Source organism: Sardina pilchardus, chromosome 8 (assembly GCF_963854185.1).
Source record: "Sardina pilchardus chromosome 8, fSarPil1.1, whole genome shotgun sequence".
Classification (NCBI taxonomy): domain Eukaryota; kingdom Metazoa; phylum Chordata; class Actinopteri; order Clupeiformes; family Clupeidae; genus Sardina; species Sardina pilchardus.
Window position 1 is genome coordinate 4,882,130 of NC_085001.1, and position 17,723 is coordinate 4,899,852.

At 41.3% G+C, this 17,723-nt stretch overlaps 1 protein-coding gene and 1 pseudogene across 1 annotated transcript; one reads left to right on the forward strand and one right to left on the reverse strand.

Moving 5' to 3' along the window:
• Window positions 1-1,092: 1,092 nt before the first annotated feature.
• On the reverse strand, window positions 1,093-6,479 carry LOC134089383 (tripartite motif-containing protein 16-like; annotated as a pseudogene).
• Window positions 6,480-8,076: 1,597 nt separating this feature from the next.
• LOC134088464 (tripartite motif-containing protein 16-like) lies at window positions 8,077-16,868 on the forward strand. The gene is made up of 6 exons (XM_062542429.1): window positions 8,077-8,980; window positions 9,943-10,038; window positions 10,870-11,103; window positions 12,814-12,958; window positions 13,154-13,201; window positions 15,758-16,868. Exons 1-6 carry the CDS (start codon window positions 8,387-8,389, stop codon window positions 16,270-16,272), a joined length of 1,632 nt encoding a protein of 543 aa, XP_062398413.1. The 5' UTR covers window positions 8,077-8,386; the 3' UTR covers window positions 16,273-16,868.
• Window positions 16,869-17,723: the final 855 nt, after the last annotated feature.

Consider the following 17,723-nt stretch of genomic DNA (forward strand, 5'->3'; position numbering starts at 1 on the left):
GGGCATGCAGCCGTGGCCCTTTCTACTCCTGCACCCCACCCTCCAGATACTGGGCACAGAGCTGATCTGGGTGCAGTTGGAACAGATTCAAAGGGACTCACATGCTTGTTGATACACATAATAGATTAGGATGGTTCAAACTCACACACCATATATTAGGACAGCTATAATGAAACAATACATGGATGCAACCTTTTTTGGAAAATGTAAAAATACACATTTTTGCAAATTTCATGTTCATTTTTTATGGTGATGTATTCTACAAATTGTATATCTATCTACAGTATCTATCTATCTATCTATCTATCTATCTATCTATCTATCTATCTATCTGTCTGTCTATATGTATATATTTTTCATACAAAGTGGAGAACAAATATTTTTTCCTCTCTTAATTCGTACTCATCTTCTTTCTTTTTAAGATTATTTAAATTTGCTTGACAATAACAACGTTTACACAAAGACAATGTTCTAATCATTCAATATAATGTCCTACACACTGACATTTATCTTATGGTGTACTGTATGTGTTATACATTGTGTTGTTTCCAAATGGTGAACACTGAAACTGAATTTTCAGGTCAATGAAAAACCATGAATTGTGCTTAATGAGCTGCTTTGTGATACTAGAATGAGAATATACAGATTACTCGGTGGGTAGTGCATACATTATGCATACATAATGTAATTAATGGTTGACACTTCTTCCTGTAGGAATGTATTTGTATTTGCATTTTTACATTCAACCTATGTCAATTCCATCTATATTTTTTTCATTTTGGCATTTGTTGTATTAAAATGAGCTTTCTGATATTAAAATCTTTATGTAGCCTACCCTAATCATAACCTCATCTTTCATTGCATTTTTAACAAGACAAATTCAGTGATGGATTTACCCAAATTATTCATTTCATTTTCACTGTACATTAGCCACTTCCCTCAACATGTGAAATACCAGAATACATATTGATGATGACTATTATTATAATTATACAGTACATAAATATATTATTATTATTATTATACAGTACATTAGACTTTGCAGAGTACAAATACAGAGACAACAAAATGCAGTTAGCGTCTAACCAAAAAAAAGTAAAAATGTGCAAAAAGTATTCATTAGGTGGGTAGGGGAATCTATACCATGACAAGATGGCAATTCATTGCATTCAGCAAATTGGGACCTCAGTTCTGTGGTGTCATGGTCGATGAAGGGAAAGTGCTCTCCAACTGATTCTGCAGGTACAGCTTCTCTTCGTCTGCCCTTGCAAAATGTGCTTGTACAGTATGTTCTTCTTGAGGGCCGATGCTGAGAAGAAAACTGTTATCTTCTCAATGAGAAACAGCCAATATCCATGGGGTCTTTACATTTCTGTCCTGCTGTATACAGTGTGGGTCACAACAGCTTTAATGATGCTCCAGACAGCATTCTGAACCCAGGGTAGAGTGTGTGAGTGAATGTGGTCTGGACTCTGTGCAGGAGGGTCACTTTGTCAGAGATTCTGTAAAACGCCAGAGTTCCTGCCTTGTGATCCACATACACTCCTATTCTGGCACAGCGTACTCGAGGCAGTTTAGTTACTTGATTCCTGTGCCTGAAAGAGCAGCTGTCGCAGGTGAGAAGCAGACCCCAGGACTGATCATTATATCCAAATCCAGACTCAATACTCCCTCCTTTCCTGCTGATGCCTTTATACGAGACTGCTATAGAAACCCACCAACTCCACTCCACCTCCCAGTAGCAGCGTCCAGACACACCCTCTCTACACAGCACCTGACACCACTTATCAAATCTCTCGGGATGATCAGGATATGACTGCCCAGATCTGCAGTCCACCCTCCTGTTCCCTTCAGACAGATGGAGTTCTCTGTATGCTGTGTTTGGATCCAGTGTGAAGTGACAGGAGTCTGATGGAGAGGAGAAAACATGTAAACTTGTATTTGGGTATTACACAGTGTGTGTGTGTGTGTGTGTGTGTGTGTGTGTGTGGGTAATGGTGAGGCGGTGTGGGTGTGCAAGTTGTGTGTGTGTGTGTGTGGGTGTGTGTGTGTGTGTGTGTGCGCGCGCGCACATGTCTCCAGCTTACACTGCAAGAGCTCCTCTCTGATTTCTGGTAAAGGAAAAGAAGCCTGGACATCAGACACTGAAACAGAAAATACCACTTTACTACCAATAAAATGTAATAAAATAAAAGCACACCCATTTTCAAAGTATAAGTAAAGATGGAGATGCCCTCATTCAAGTCCTTTATCTTCAATAGGTGGGTGGGGGCATGTTTAGAGGACCTTCAGTTCTAACCCACCACAATCAATTAATTATCACAAGACTACAGTATACTGTAATGACTGTAATCTGGTCTGTAGATTTCTTAAATCTAGGGCCCTGACACTCCCTTATACCTCTAAGGTTTGACAGCTGAGATAAGGAACGATGAAAAGATTCAGTGAAAGTATCAGACTGATCACGGATCTCAGCTGTTCTCTTGCCGTCTGCGATCAATGGGGCTCCTGTGACTGGTGCTGCTGGTGTTGCTGGACTGTGGTTCCAGGGCCGAGGAGCTCCTTTCTGCTGATGGCTGGACTATTTCAACTCAGCGCGGCCTGCTGCGGACTCTGTGGCTGTTTCGGTCGGTTGACTGTCAGCTAGGACGTCGGTGGCTGGTCATGGTCGGTGGACTGTCGGCTGGTCTGGCACAGGAGAGGGACGCGGCTTCGGGAGAGCACCAGAGGATCCTCCTGTGTCCCTTCGCTCTGGTAGCCTACAGCGCCTAAACACATTTCTGGTGCCTGTCGGCAGCGATGGTCGGGTGAACGCAATTTGCCAACGGGCTATCATGTCAACTAGCCTACGGCCCATCTCGTCTGCTGAGGTTCTGCCCCAGTGATTGCAAGACAGCGCACTGACGCTTGCTTGGATGCGGTTCGTTGGACTAAGTTGGCGTGGACTTTTCTGTTTTTGTTTGTTTTATTATTTATTTGACATTTGTTTATTTGTTTGTCTGTTGTGTGTCTTGGTGTCACGGGTACTTTTGTCTGTGTCTTGTTATTTTGTGAATTTGTTTGTTTCATGTCGTCACGGGTACGCTGGCGACTACGCCACTCCGTTAGACACTTTTTGTTGTGTGTAAAGCGCTTTGGGTTGCACTCTGTGCACGTGAAATGCGCTATAAATAAACATTACCTTACCTTACCTTACTCCTTTGCTAGACTTTTACACTGTTAGAATCAGTCAGAAAAGACTTACTGTTTGGTTCAAGTCCCTCATTACTGCCTGATCTTCTGATTGGGAGTTCAGGGTCAGTATCTGGGAACACAGAGACACTCATTCACCCAGGTTGTTTTTAGCATCTCTTATCTCTGAAAGGACGGTTTGTTTCAGCTGTAGAAGGGCAGGCAACTGAATGACATAGCATGTAACTCACATTGTACAGACTGGATGATCTGGACACGTTTCACTGTTGAGAGATGCAGAAAATACAGTCAAAATGAATCCATAATTATTTGAACATACTGTAACAGTGCCTTGTAAAAATAGTTCAGGCTTGAGTCCATTCCAGATGTCTGTCCAACCTGCTGCAGATATCTTGGGTCCTTGCCGCTTGAAGATGTCATCAAGCTGCGCCTTCATAAGGGAGACAGATTCCTTTACAGCCTTAAAAGAGACACTTAGACTGAAGGTTATGTTGGGTATGCGAGGGGAGTCTCTGATTGATGTGTCTTTCTATAGAGAAATATAAATAAAAGTTCAGACAGACTATCAGAATACTCAGACAGGACCTTTTCCCCAAATGCTGCAGACAGAATGGAATGGTGTGTATAATAAAGTATTAGTGTTGATTTAGTGTGTGTGTGTGTGTGAGTGTGTGTGTGTGATTATGCAGTAATGTACATATGCATGTAAAGCAATACAGTCTTCTTTTTTTTAACCACATCACACATCATACACACAGACTTTTTTACACACTGTCCATTTCAACTTATGTCATATGTTGCACAACAATATATCAACTAAATACTGTATATATACTCTTATAATTTATATTTAATTCCAGTTTCAGCAGGGCAGGTCAGTACCTTGAGGGAATGGATGTGATCCTCTGTGTGTGAAAGCTGCTCCAGTTCAGCATCTCTCCTCTTCAGCTCAGCAATCTCCTGCTCGAGTTGCTTCAGGAGTCCTTCAGCCCGACTCACCTCAGCCTCCTCCTGAGCTCTGATCAGCTCTGTCACCTCAGAGCGCCTTCTCTCAATGGAGCGGATCATCTCAGTGAAGATGCTCTCACTGTCCTCCACTGCTGTCTGTGCAGAGCTCTGTTAGGAGACACACAAAGAGGAGGGCAGGACACACACAGAGGGAGGTGAAGCTGAAAGTGTTTCATGGTGTCAGTGGTTCTTTGTGTGCTGTAGGGACAATGGAACAGCAGAGGCAGTTACTCACTAGGCTCTCAACAATCTGACCTGGGGCTGAAATTATAATATTACTGCTAATTTAGACTCTTTTCACTCCACAGGATTCATATATTCTACAGACTTTGCAGTGATCTTACTCCTATAACATTAACATTACTATACTATAATAGAACACTACTACTACTATACAAATGGTTTCTGAATGTCCATTATTCAAAGTCAAGAAAGGACCTGCACACCTTGAAATGTCACTCTAGTCAAATAAAGTGGTGATTCTAAGGCAGCAGTGTTGCACTTTTTCCTACCTCGTATTATATTGAATGTCCATTATTCATCATGAACTCATCATGTGTGTCACTACACAACGGAATAAAAAGGGAGTTTGTTCTGGCAAATAACCTTACACCAGTAATCTAGTTAGCAGATAAACAAAGCCGCCATAATACTTATGATAACCTTACACCAGTAGCCTAATCTAGTTAGCAGATAAACAAAGCTGACATAATACTTATGATAATATCTGAGAGTTAACCACTGTCTTCACCTCTGATCAGTACTCACTTTGAGAGTCTCCACAGCCTTCCCCACCTCCTGCAACTCCTTCTCTCTCTCCTGGATTTTCTGTTTCAAATCCTTCTGTTTCAAATCCCTCTCCAACTGTTTCAGTTGATACAAATGCAAAAAAAAGATATACTTCAGGCAAGTTTATTTGTATGGGATATTTCATTCATTTCACATTCCGACATGCTTTACATTTAATGCAAATAATGGTAAATAAAATATAAAAGTGAAACAATTTGCAATATTCCATAAAAGTGAATACTGGTAATTAAATGGCAAAGTGCTTTGTAATAGGAAATTCATTTGATCAGTTAATGTAGAGCATCTGAGAACAGTTAGTCTATAAGTCTACAAACTTGCAACAGTTGGGTTCAGAGCTGTTCACATACAGTAGCAGCTGAAAGCAGCATGTTAAGTTCCCCAAGGTTTCACCAGAAAGTATTGCTCCTGTGAGCTGAGGTATGGAAGGTGGATACTACTGTACTAAAGCAAGTCTGATAGGTAACTAAAATAGCACTCAGGGAGCGCAAACCTCCGGCAAGCGAAAACGTAACTGCCTCCTGGATCCAGACGGCACTACGGATCACAATTAATTGAATAATTTCTTCAATGAGTCATTTCAGACCTTCCCTGAACATGTCATCGAAATCCATCCATAACTTCTGAGTTACAGTATCTTGTGAATAAACAACAGACAGACAGACCCCGATGAAAACTGTAACCTCCTTGGCGGAGGAAATTAGGTCCCATTCTATTTAGTGATTTGTGAACATGCTATGTTGGGACTTACAGTAAGTAGCCTAATGGAGTAATGTGGTCAGTTATTTTAGCTGTCTATGCTTTCAATTCATCTGTTTTCAGTAGAACCACTGATAAAGCCAAGCTGACTCAGTGCCTATAAAATATTTTATATTTATCATATTCAGGTGATAGTATGTTACCATGTCAATGTTTGATAGATGTTTATACATTTTGCACTTTGCACCTATAATTTCCTGGTTCATGTCTTTTCTAATGAGAGAGAGAGTCTGACGAAAATGTTCTTCAAAATTATACAAACGTTATTTGTATACTGTATTGTATATGTGTATTATAGCCTATGTGTTTCAGACCCTTCAAACTAAATTAAACCACTCATGTAGCTCCAGTAGGCTACTCACCTGTGTTTCTGTCTGTTCTGCTACAGCTTTGGCTGTGTCATGGTCTTTATGTTCATCCATCGTACATACAGATAGTGGATACAAAATTGATCGGTACGACAAAATATGTCCAACACCTTCTGATGACGAGGGCAGATCCTGTCCTGTAGCTGACCTGTGGCATCAATCACTGAGTGGTTTCTTCCTGGACCAAGTTCAATGTGAATTTCATAGTATGACACAGGCACTTCAGACACGACTTCACAGCTTTGAGCTCTCTCTCAATGCAGACATGCACTCTCCACATCTCCAAGACCAGCATAATTGTGAGTGACAGCTTGGGTTCTGACCTTCCTTAAATTTCTCCACCATTTCAGCAATCACAGGGGTTTTGTAGAATACAGGTATGGGGGTGAAGGTGTATTTGCACAGCGGTCAGCTGTAGACTCCTTTCTGCTCCTCCTGATTCCAGCAGCTGCACCTCCAGAAGTTATGATCACAGTGAAAGACTCTCCATCCTAAGAGATCACCTCCACCATTTTAGCTCTAACAAACACCAAGCACACACTCTAAGAAGCAGCAGCAGACTGAGAGTTGAGATTTGAGAAGTTTGCTTCATCAGAACTCTGAGGAGGAATATAGATAGGTTGGGGATGAGGGAGTAGCCAATCAGATACCTGTGTGCCTGGCACTGAAACAGGGAGTTCATAATGGCGGGTATGAAATGAAGTGGACTCAACACACTGTGATCACGTGCAGTTATAAGATAGGGCCCAGGATCTACAGTACCTTACACCCAGCGAAAGTGATGCCAGGCTTATTCTTATCTTACTCTCAATAAAGTGGTGAGAGCATATAAAGCACAGCTGGAGACACACTGTCACCAGATGTAAGCAGCCCTAAGCAACCAGTCCCAATCTAATGTTCAGTGGGCTAAAGAAAAGTGCATTTTATCAGATCATCAACAAACATGTCAATGGATTTAATCCAAAATGCATGAATATACCACACACCACTAGCCTATATGTAATCACATTCACAATGTAATCTGCAAAATTGTGTGCATCTGCAATATTTGCTGCGGAGTGATCTTCCTGATCCCAGCAAGTCCAGTCAAGTTTAGTGCATTTCACACAGAGGTCATTCAATGTGATATACTTAAACAAAACCAAACAGTTAATAGCACATAAAAGCACAGATGGGCAACAGGCAAAGAGTATTTTTTTAAAAAAAAGATTATACGAAAGCATAGAACGCAAGCTAAAATCATTTAAAATAAAGCACAATTAACAAAAAGACATAAAAGACCAGGTGGGATAATTAAAAGACAGATACAGAGCTCAGTGCAGTTTAAAATAGTTTTGTCTTAGGTCTAGATTTAAAGCTGGCCTTTTCACTATCATCTGAAATTTGGTTCCAGAGCTGAGCTGCATATCAGCTAAAAGCTGCTCATGTTTAGATCTAACGGCAGGTTTTACTAACTGGTTTTTCACCTGAGAGGACAAAGGTGTGTAGGCCTAGATAGGTGGCCAGTAGACTGCTCCATTCACTGATTTATTAACAAGCAGCCTAAGCTAGAGCAAAAAGTCAATTAGGCTATGTGACTTACTAGAATCGGTTCCTTTTTTTTTGTGAGAACCTGCAGCATTTTTTTAAGCAGTCCTTACTCCTTCATTGCTCTGCTTTAACCCTCTCTGCTGCAACCATAGGCCAACAGTAATTGTGTAGGCCTACAGTGAATATAGTCACAGCACAGATATTGCAGCACAGATCCAAACAAATAGGACAAGTGATATAAAGTGATATAAAGGTAATGATAGCTGACATTCTGCCGTTCTTCTTCAGCGCATACGAAGTCTTTGCGAATCTAATGACAACACCTGCTCTAATGGGCGTGCAAATACTTTCCTGTTGTATGAGATATAACCAACCCAAGGATAGCGTTTTATAGCCCATCCCACCTAGGCCTACTATCGTTTACAAGGATACCCGATAGAACGGCACTAATAGATCCTCGTTACGCTGTAGGCTTCGTTTTGTATGTTTGCTGCAAATGTAAAACGATGTTTTATGCTGAAAAAAAAAAAAAAACACTGACTATATTTCCCGTTTAGGTTTGCTCGTGGTCAAACGACTGTTCGCACGAGCACGCATCACACGCTTGTCATTTCGAAGTTGCACTGCGCAGTTGTAGCCTACCAATTTCATGTGAAACGAAACCAAGTAGCCTAGCCTAGCCTGTTTGAAACTCGTGAAGCGATACACGTCTCAAAAGAAGAATGGCAGAAGCGACTCAAAGTAACCAGGACCTTTTTATATGTCCTGTTTGTCTTGATCTCCTTAAGGATCCAGTCTCTCTTAACTGTGGACACAATTATTGCACGGGCTGCATTAAGGACTGCTGGGATCAGGAAGATCTGAAGGGAGTCTACAGCTGCCCCCAGTGCAGACAGACGTTCACTCCGAGACCCTGTCTAAACAAAAATAATATCGTTGCAGAGCTTGTGGAGCAGTTCAGGAAGACCAGAATCCAAGCTGTTGCTCCTGCTCCTGTTGTAGGCCTATGTGCTGGACCCGGGGAGGTGGAGTGCGATCTTTGTCTTACTAGAAAACTCAAAGCTGTCAAGTCCTGTTTGGACTGTCTGCTGTCTTACTGTGAACCGCATTTGGCACTTCACAATCAGGTACACCCTGGACGAAAACACAAGGTGGTGGATGCCACTCCGCTACAGGAAAGGATCTGCACCCAACATGAGAAGAGTCTGGAGGTGTTTTGCCGCACAGATCAAACTTGTGTATGTTTGCTCTGTGTGATGGATGAACACAAAGGCCATGACACTGTGTCAGCGTCTGCAGGGAGAAAGGAGAAAGAGGTAAGGACACATCTCCTGGTGTTGGACATGGTCTGGTACAGCATTGCATGGTTATTTGGTAGGCTACTGTAATTCAAGTGTTCAATTAAGCAGAGCAAAGAATCAGAATAATCCAACCAAAGCATATCTCTTTATTGAGTCTGATGGTTAGCCCAGCACGGTGTTATCGGAGGGTCAAACAGGCCTGGGCCCACCCATTTTTCCACTGACCCAGCCTACATTTTTCTTTACAAAAATAGCACTTTTAATATTTCAGGATTGGATTGAAACAGACTAATAAACCCATCATAGACATTTTCTAGTAACCTACCAAATCTGCGTAGCTGACAATAACAGATACAAATTGCAAACTGTTAGTGCATAAAGACTGTTTAAAATGGATGATGTATGGGCCCCAGCCGTGGCGCAACTGGCTGGGGCACCTGCACCGCATGCCGGCGACCCGGGTTCGATTCCCGCCCCGTGGTCCTTTCCGGATCCCACCCCCTCTCTCTCTCCCACTCGCTTCCTGTCATTTTCTCTACTGTCCTGTCCAATTAAAGGCATAAAAAGCCCAAAAAATAACCTTTAAAAAAAAAAAAATGTATGGTGTATGAATGCTGGACCAGTCAGAGAATATCTGTACACTTGCATGAATTAATAACAGTGTAGACACTAGGAGTCCCCTGATTTAGTCTCATAGACCTGTAAGATAGCCTGAGAGTAGTCCACATACCCATAACACTAGCTTAGTTGAATTTCATATTTGCAGTGTTAATCATATTTAACATTCATTTATCTTACTGTATGGTGTAGTTATTGGGTTGCCTCCTCAAACCTATGAACAGAGTTGTTATGGTGCTGAAATGGCACTTCACAAGGAGACTGTGACTGAATAGCTTGTGAGTTTATTCAGGTGTGCTGTTAGAGGACATTTTGTTATCACAACTGAGCAGCAGATGTGATGTATTTCTTCAACACAGACACATTTGGGTGAAACCCAGGAGAATTTCAAACAGAGGATCCAGGAGAGAGAGAAGGAGATGCTGGAGCTGAGGAAGGCTGTAGAGACTCTCAAGGTGAGTAGGCCTACCGACCAGAGGAGGAAATTAATTTATTCAATTATCAGACATTGTCATCCAAAGTGACATATCCATATGTCACCTATATTATGAGGGATTAGACTGTCTCCGGAGGAACTTGGGGTGCTCGAGGGCACAACGGTGGAAGCTGGAAAGTGAACCCAGAACTCTTTACAGTAGGCTGCTGCACGCTGGGCTAGCTCCTTAACCACTACACTACCACCTAACACCGCTCATTACAGTTAGCTGCTGCACGCTGGCCTAGCTCCTTAACCACTACACTACCACCTAACAGCACCCATAACAGTTAGCTGCTGGAGGAGCCATGGCAGTCAGCTCCTCAATCAGTTAGAGAGGAGATTGTAAAGCTGAGAAATGTTCCAGTATCTCTGAGCCACACACTGTAGGCAGTAGGCCGATAGGTAAGCTGGAAGTGCTGGATCTAGCTAGTCTAGTGTGGCAAAGAGCCTCAGGGAGGTACAGGAGTAATACAAAATCAATGTAAGTAATCATTTACTTTTCAGAGAAGAATTGTGTAGCCCATGTGTTCACATTTTGTTTTGTAAGACAGACATGAAGGTCATGTCAAAAAATATAACAGAATTCAATGTTGAGAAATAATAATAATAGAAAAAACCCTTTAAAATATGTTATTATAAAGAAAAATATTTCTAACATGTATTGTTGAAACTGAGCCGCCCTCATGTATCCTAAAGGGGAGGCTCACTCACCTAATTTGAAAAAAAAACCTTTGAGTATTCTCTTGAGTATTCTTTACTTCCCTGTGTGTATTCCCCATCTTTCTCCTGGTCGTGTGTTTCGTATCAGAGTTCTGCACAGACAGCAGTGGAGGACAGTGAGACGATCTTCACTGAGATGATCCGCTCCATTGAGAGAAGGCGCTCTGAGGTGACAGAGCTGATCAGAGCTCAGGAGAAGGCTGAGGTGAGTCGGGCTGAAGAACATCAGAAGCAACTGGAGCAGGAGATTGCTGAGCTGAAGAGGAGAGATGCTGAACTGGAGCAGCTTTCACACACAGAGGACCACATCCATTTCATCAAGGTACTGTAGCATTGATGGATTGTTCGGGCACAAAATAATTGAGTTAACATTTAAATGCCAAGCTTCAACAACATATTGCATTTAATGCTTTTACTCAACACTCCAAGTGCTTCGGAGCGCATCAGCACATCAGAAGATTATGTTAGACTCTTGAAGCTTAAGCTTTTGGTCAAATTTTCCAGTTCAACCGTATCAATTTACTTGTCATAAAATACAGATTGTAGATATACACTGAGATTAGTTCAGTTTAACAACTCAGGGGTGCGTTTCTAGAAAGTGTTGTATGCTAACTTGTGTCGCAACCTTGGGAGTTCGCTCCGTCGTTCTTGAATTTGGTGTTTCTAGAAAAGGTAGTTCAAACTCTCAATCGCAAACAAGGACGCAAATTTTGGTGGTTTGAACGACTACCCCTGGGCAGTCGCACCTGTGGCATACCTTGGTAGTTCCGGTTGGTGATATCGTCAGTGTCAGGAGTGCCTAACCAAAAATCACAAGCGCGGCAGGGCCCAACCAAAAATCACAAGGTTGTTGTTTTTCTTGTGAATCAATGATTGTGCTATGCTGTTGGCTAATATTAATTAAAAGACATTTTTGCTATGTAGGCTATGTTAATTTGAGTGTTGCGTTACTTTTTCATAGGCTAGTGTTACAATATCCACCATGTCTCAAGTTTTTCATAGAGTTTGATGGTATAGTGGTTAAAGCTGATGGCTTACAGTCTGAACGTTGTCGGTTCGAATCTAGTTGGGGGAAACTTTATATGTGCAGGTCAACTATGGTCTGTTGCGGTGTGGAAATATACAATGAAATTGGACATCTTTATTTTAAACTGTTATGTTTTAACTTTTGGCATCTTCTTGAGTCACTTTGGTCAAAAGTCTCAGACGGTATTTGTTTGTTTACATGTACATCCTATTGTTGTGGTTCGTACACTCACAATTGACAAAAGGTAGGCTATGGCAGGTTTTGAACCCCAGTCGCCCGTGTTTAGAGCTTAGACGTTACCGCTGCACTATGAGGAACTACTATAGAGCGGAATTTTGTGGCTCAAACACTTGTATCCTGCATGGTGTGGAAAAAATATATGCTGAAGTGAATGGAAAGCATTGTTGATAAAAATGTGCAGATTTGAACTCAAGTAAACTGTTTTATTTGCTCGCGATAGGTTTAGGTTTTTGTTGATGACAATGACATTGCTAGCATTCATCATTTGTGGTTGAAATTAGACACGTCGACGCCTAGTGGTTGCCTCTCAACATCCCTCCTCGATCGTCGATGCTCGGTCCTCCGACTATCCCATTGTTGCCGCCCCATCGTTCTTCATCTAGATCAGTGAGGACGAGGATCGAGGAAGGAAGGGAGGATCTATAAAAGACAAATGATAGGCACCCAGTGACAGAGAATGTCTAGTGGGTGGGGTATTATACATTGCTACTTTTTCCACCAATGAAATGTAGCGCTGCGTCATCAACAACGTTGTTGTTGGAACAACGGTGGTCGAACACCGGAGGTTTCGAATTGCGACACAGGTGCGAAGCTTTCTGGAAACAGGTGTTACACTGTCGTTGTTTGATCGCAAGTTGCGTTGCACCACGGTGGTTTAGCAACACCGATGCTAGCTCTTCTAGAAACGCACCCCAGATCAGTATGTTATATATTTAGGCTTCAATATTCCTCTGTTCCCTCTTTCTCTCGTGTTTATTTATTTAGACTTTCCAGTCACTCAGTCAACCACTTGAGTCTTTAGGCAGTGTTAACCAAAACCCTTCTTTGGATGTGAAGAAATCGGTCTCTTCACTGAAGGAGCAGTTGGAGACTTTTTGTACGGAGGAATTCATGAAAATATCTGCAACAGGTTTGTCCCATTCTTGATGTGTATTTTACACATAATATCTGATGATACTTTCCATTTGGATTGTGTGGCTGCTTACTGAACATGATGACCTGTTTGTCCGTCGTTATTGTCTGTGGAGGTGGGAAGTCATGTAATATTCAAATAGATGGAGACTCTTGATGTCACTCATGATGTCATTATGTGATATTTCAATAGTGACTGCTGTCCGGGCTATCTTACAGACCAGAAAGGAACTCTTACAATGTGAGTTTAATACACACACACACACACACACACACACACACACACACACACACACACACACACACACACGTTTCATATATTTACTTGACCCCGAGTTAATTATTAGTGGTTTCAACTGCACTTATCAACCTATAATCATTAGTACAAATTGGATGGGTGAACACAGCACTATCTGAAATGGCATTAATATTACATGAAGGGATTCTACCATCTGATCGTCTACCCGGTAAGTAGTAGTGGTACCAGATGAGATTAAGGAGGGCATACCAGTCTGACTCCACGTTGTTAAACTTCCAGTGGGTTGAACAAGAACAAAGAATTCACTCTGCAGAACACTGTACTGTAAATAATAACTGCTATGCATTTGTAATTACTGCACAACACAGATCATGATTTTAATAAAAATCTTCTCGAAGTAGGCTTCCTTCTGACATGAGGTGCCTCGCTCCTCGGGCCTCGATCGTCACTGATCTACATAAAGAATGATGGGGCGGCGGCAACAATGGGATAGTCTATCCCTTCTTCTATCTTTCTTTATGTAGATCAGTGAGGATCGAGGCCCGAGGAGCGAGGGAGGACGTATAAACGCTGAATGAGAGGCACCCTTCATCTTTAGACCTGACATTATTACAGTAGACCTACAGCCAGCCCGTACTGAAATCTTTAAATATATATTTAGGCTATATAATAAAATAATATAAAATTTAAATAGGCAAGATGTTTGTGGTGCGTTGGAAAACGGTAATTTTTATTATTATTGTTGTTTCCCGCATTTAGAATCAAGAATAACATTTGTGAACACCATGAAATATTTACATTAGGCTAAGTATTTTTTTTTGCCCTGAATCGAAACAAGGAAACAAAATCAGAATTGTTTAAATTCAAACGATACCCAACCCTAGTTCCTACTAGAGCAGGTACATCCCTCTCCATCTTCGAAAACTCACAAAGACCATGCTTTTGCAGAGAATATCCCCAACAACTAGCCTTCTAATTCTAACACTTAGGCTTATCACCTGACTAGAACTGATTAAAAACAGCACTCACTTTTCTTCTTTTACTTTTTCTTATTCTAACTTTTACATTGTTCTAGAATGGTTGAGAATTTTTTTAAAAAGTTTTAAGAACTGTTTACCATGTTTTAAATTGCTTTGGCTAAAAAGCGCCAGTCAAATGTTATGCAATGCAATATAATGTCAGTGCAGTCTGGGAGAGACAGAAATACCTCAGTAACCCTCCTCTGAGGACTAAGCTAGTATCTATTTTGTAAGTTAATGTCAAACATAGGTTGATGAGAGAACTGTAGGCTCAAATTCAAATTACACTTAGGCCTACACATGATTTTAAGAACAGTACCATTCAGTGGTGCTCTTTGGAATAGGGGAGGGGGGGGGGGGGGGGGGTCAATTATTAGATAAATATTAGTAGGTTGCTACATTGTTCTTTGAGGGCTAAAAAGATCCCACAATTCCAGAATAGACCAAACAGTAGGCTATGCCTGAGACATGGCACCTGGCTTGGCTAGCCTACATACTGGATACCAGTTCACTTTGGAGGAAGTTTAGATAGACTTTTTGGTAGCCTGCAAGTTATTTCTCTTTGGCTATTCCATACGTTCATCTGCCTTGCTGTTTTATTTTGAATCTCTGCTGGTGGGGGAAGACTATCAAATGGCTTTTAAAATTCAAGTAAACATTAGCATAATGTAGCCAGGCGTTATACAGTATAGCGAGCTATCTAGCTACAATGTAGCCTAAATACACAACTCAAACAAAAGCAAGTCACAAACTCTGTAGAACCTCACTCCACATTAGTTTTATTTAAGGACAAATAGAAACTGACTGTATTGCTCACAAATATGCGAGAATTTGAGCTGCAACTTGCCTTGGCTCTTGACAGAAAACGTTGTAGGTTTTTTATTAAAAAAATGTTCACCTACTACTTGGGCCTGACCTTAAGCCCCTTTCATTACACCTGTATCTTGTTTACCTTGAAACTGCTGGGTTTTCAGTTAAAAAAAAAATTCAGCAAAGACTTTTATCTAGTGCAATTCGTCAGAGTACAAACTATTCCAGCTTCTTCTGGAAATGTCACTGAGTGATATTTTGCCACTATTGTGCGCTTGAGCAAGGCACATAACCCCGGGTTGCTCTGAGGAAGAATGGCTCTTGTAATATTAGATGCATATTTGCTCATTCTGTTACTGAATGACGCTGTAACCTCAGGAACCTTTATCCTGTCTTCTCCTCCATCAGATTCCGGTCACCTCACACTGGATCCTAACACGGCTTATGAATAGACACACTAGAATTCTCAATCCTGTAAACAGCACACACACACACACACACACACACACACACACACACACACACTCACACTCTGAAACATAATAGTTTAATCTTTTGAATACAAGCAGTCAAACACACCACATTTACACTTACATACAGCCATTCATACAAAAAATTACATAATCACACACGCACACACACACACACACACACACACACACCTAATGAAAATGCAAATCTAACATTGTCCACCCTTCTCTTTCATCAGACTCCTGTCACTTCACACTGGATCCAAACACAGCAAACTCAAAACTCCATCTGTCTGAGGGGAACAGGAGGGTGGAGAACACAGATGAGCTCCAGTCATATCCTGATCATCCAGAGAGATTTGATGTGTCGCTTCAGGTGCTGTGTAGAGAGGGTGTGTCTGGGTGCTGCTACTGGGAGGTGGAGTGGAGTAACTTCGTTTACATAGCCGTCTCATATAAAAGCATCAGCAGGAAAGGAAAGGGTGATGAGTTTTGGTTTGGAGGTAATGATCAGTCCTGGAGGCTGCGCCTCTCCAGCTCCGGCTGCTCTTTCATGCACAATACTGAACAGACTAAACTCCCTCTAGTGGTCAGCTCCAGAATAGGAGTGTATGTGGACCACAGCGCAGGAACTCTGGCCTTCTACAGCATCTCTGACACGATAACCCTCCTGCACAGAGTCCAGACCACATTCACTCAACCCCTATATCCTGGGTTTGCAGTAAGTCGTGGATCTTCATTGAAGCTGCTGTGAGCCACATACAAGTATGACAAAGATTTATCTGCACATTCATCAATATATTAAAATACATAATATTAATGAATATACATCACACAAGTGGACTTGTTGCATTTCTCATATAAATGTGATACACTGAAGTATGCATAATATCCACAGCTCTACAGTGATATACAAATAATAATTTATCAAATTTAACATTTTGATTACACTACATAGGCTCTACAATATCCTGGCCAGTGAAGTACCATACCGTTTTCGTATATGGTGTATCAGTTGCTGTTTTGACTGTTGTTGATTCAATGTAGCCTCCCTCAACGTACTCTTATGATCCTGGTTTGTGCCGATGTTTCTTTTAATCAAATCCATGGAGCATGGAAAGGACGGTCAAAATTGTCTTGTATATTTTGGAAATACCATCCTTGGAGAATGTTTTTAGGATGAAGCCCATTTCTGTCTCTCTGACTGTGACATGTGAAATAAAATATGGAGAAATGAGTGCCTGGGGCGTAGTGTCTCTGTGCCCTGTAGTCTTTAACTCAACCCCGTCTGAGAAAGGTGGAAGAAGAGAAGTGTGTTGTCCTCTCTCCACCTGGTTCCCTGGAGTCCTGAACTCAACCCCGTCTGAGTACGGTGGAAGAAGAGAAGTGTGTTGTCCTCTCTCCACCTGGTTCTCACATGTTTCTGCTGGTCATCAGATTAGGAGTAAGATTTTACCTGGGGGTTCAGTTCATCCTGCCGGGAATTATTTTCCGATAATGACCGGTGTTCTATACATTATCCCTTACATAATACTCTTATCAACATATCATAATGTTGCTGTTTTGATGAATAACACCTATTTAAAAAAAAACATTACTTTTCAGGAAATGTAATATTGTTTCACAATATTAATTTGACCAGCTGGCTGATTTGCACGATAGGCATGCGTTTTCACATATTTCCATGATACCTTAGCATGAGACGAGAGGCCTAGGCTATAGCCTAATATCCACTCTCCAAGATGCTTCTAAATATGAACGCAGCTCCGGCTCTTTATTGTAGCCTACTTAAAGAGTGGCATGGTCAAACCCAATCTCATTTTTCATATACCATATAACAACGCTTACCTTGTCCAAAGCCTGACCAGTCTATCCTTACTGCTGCAAATTTCAGTAAGTCACTATAAAACAGCTGAACAGAAGAAAGAAGGTAGTCAAAAAGTCAAAAAAATTTTTTTATCTAAAATGAACTTTGAAGCAAGTGAACATTGCATCTTTTAGGGTATCTTAGAGGGATATTTATGAAGGTATAATTGGGGCAAAAGTCACGAGCACATTTAACTGCAGATTTCGCATTCGCACACTAAAGTCACAAATGTGTAACCGTACATTTGAAGTTGTAGATATTTTTTTCATACCTTGTTAACACAAAATAGGGCTACGGGTTCACGAATCCGTTTTACAAGTTCACAAAACCGTTTTACA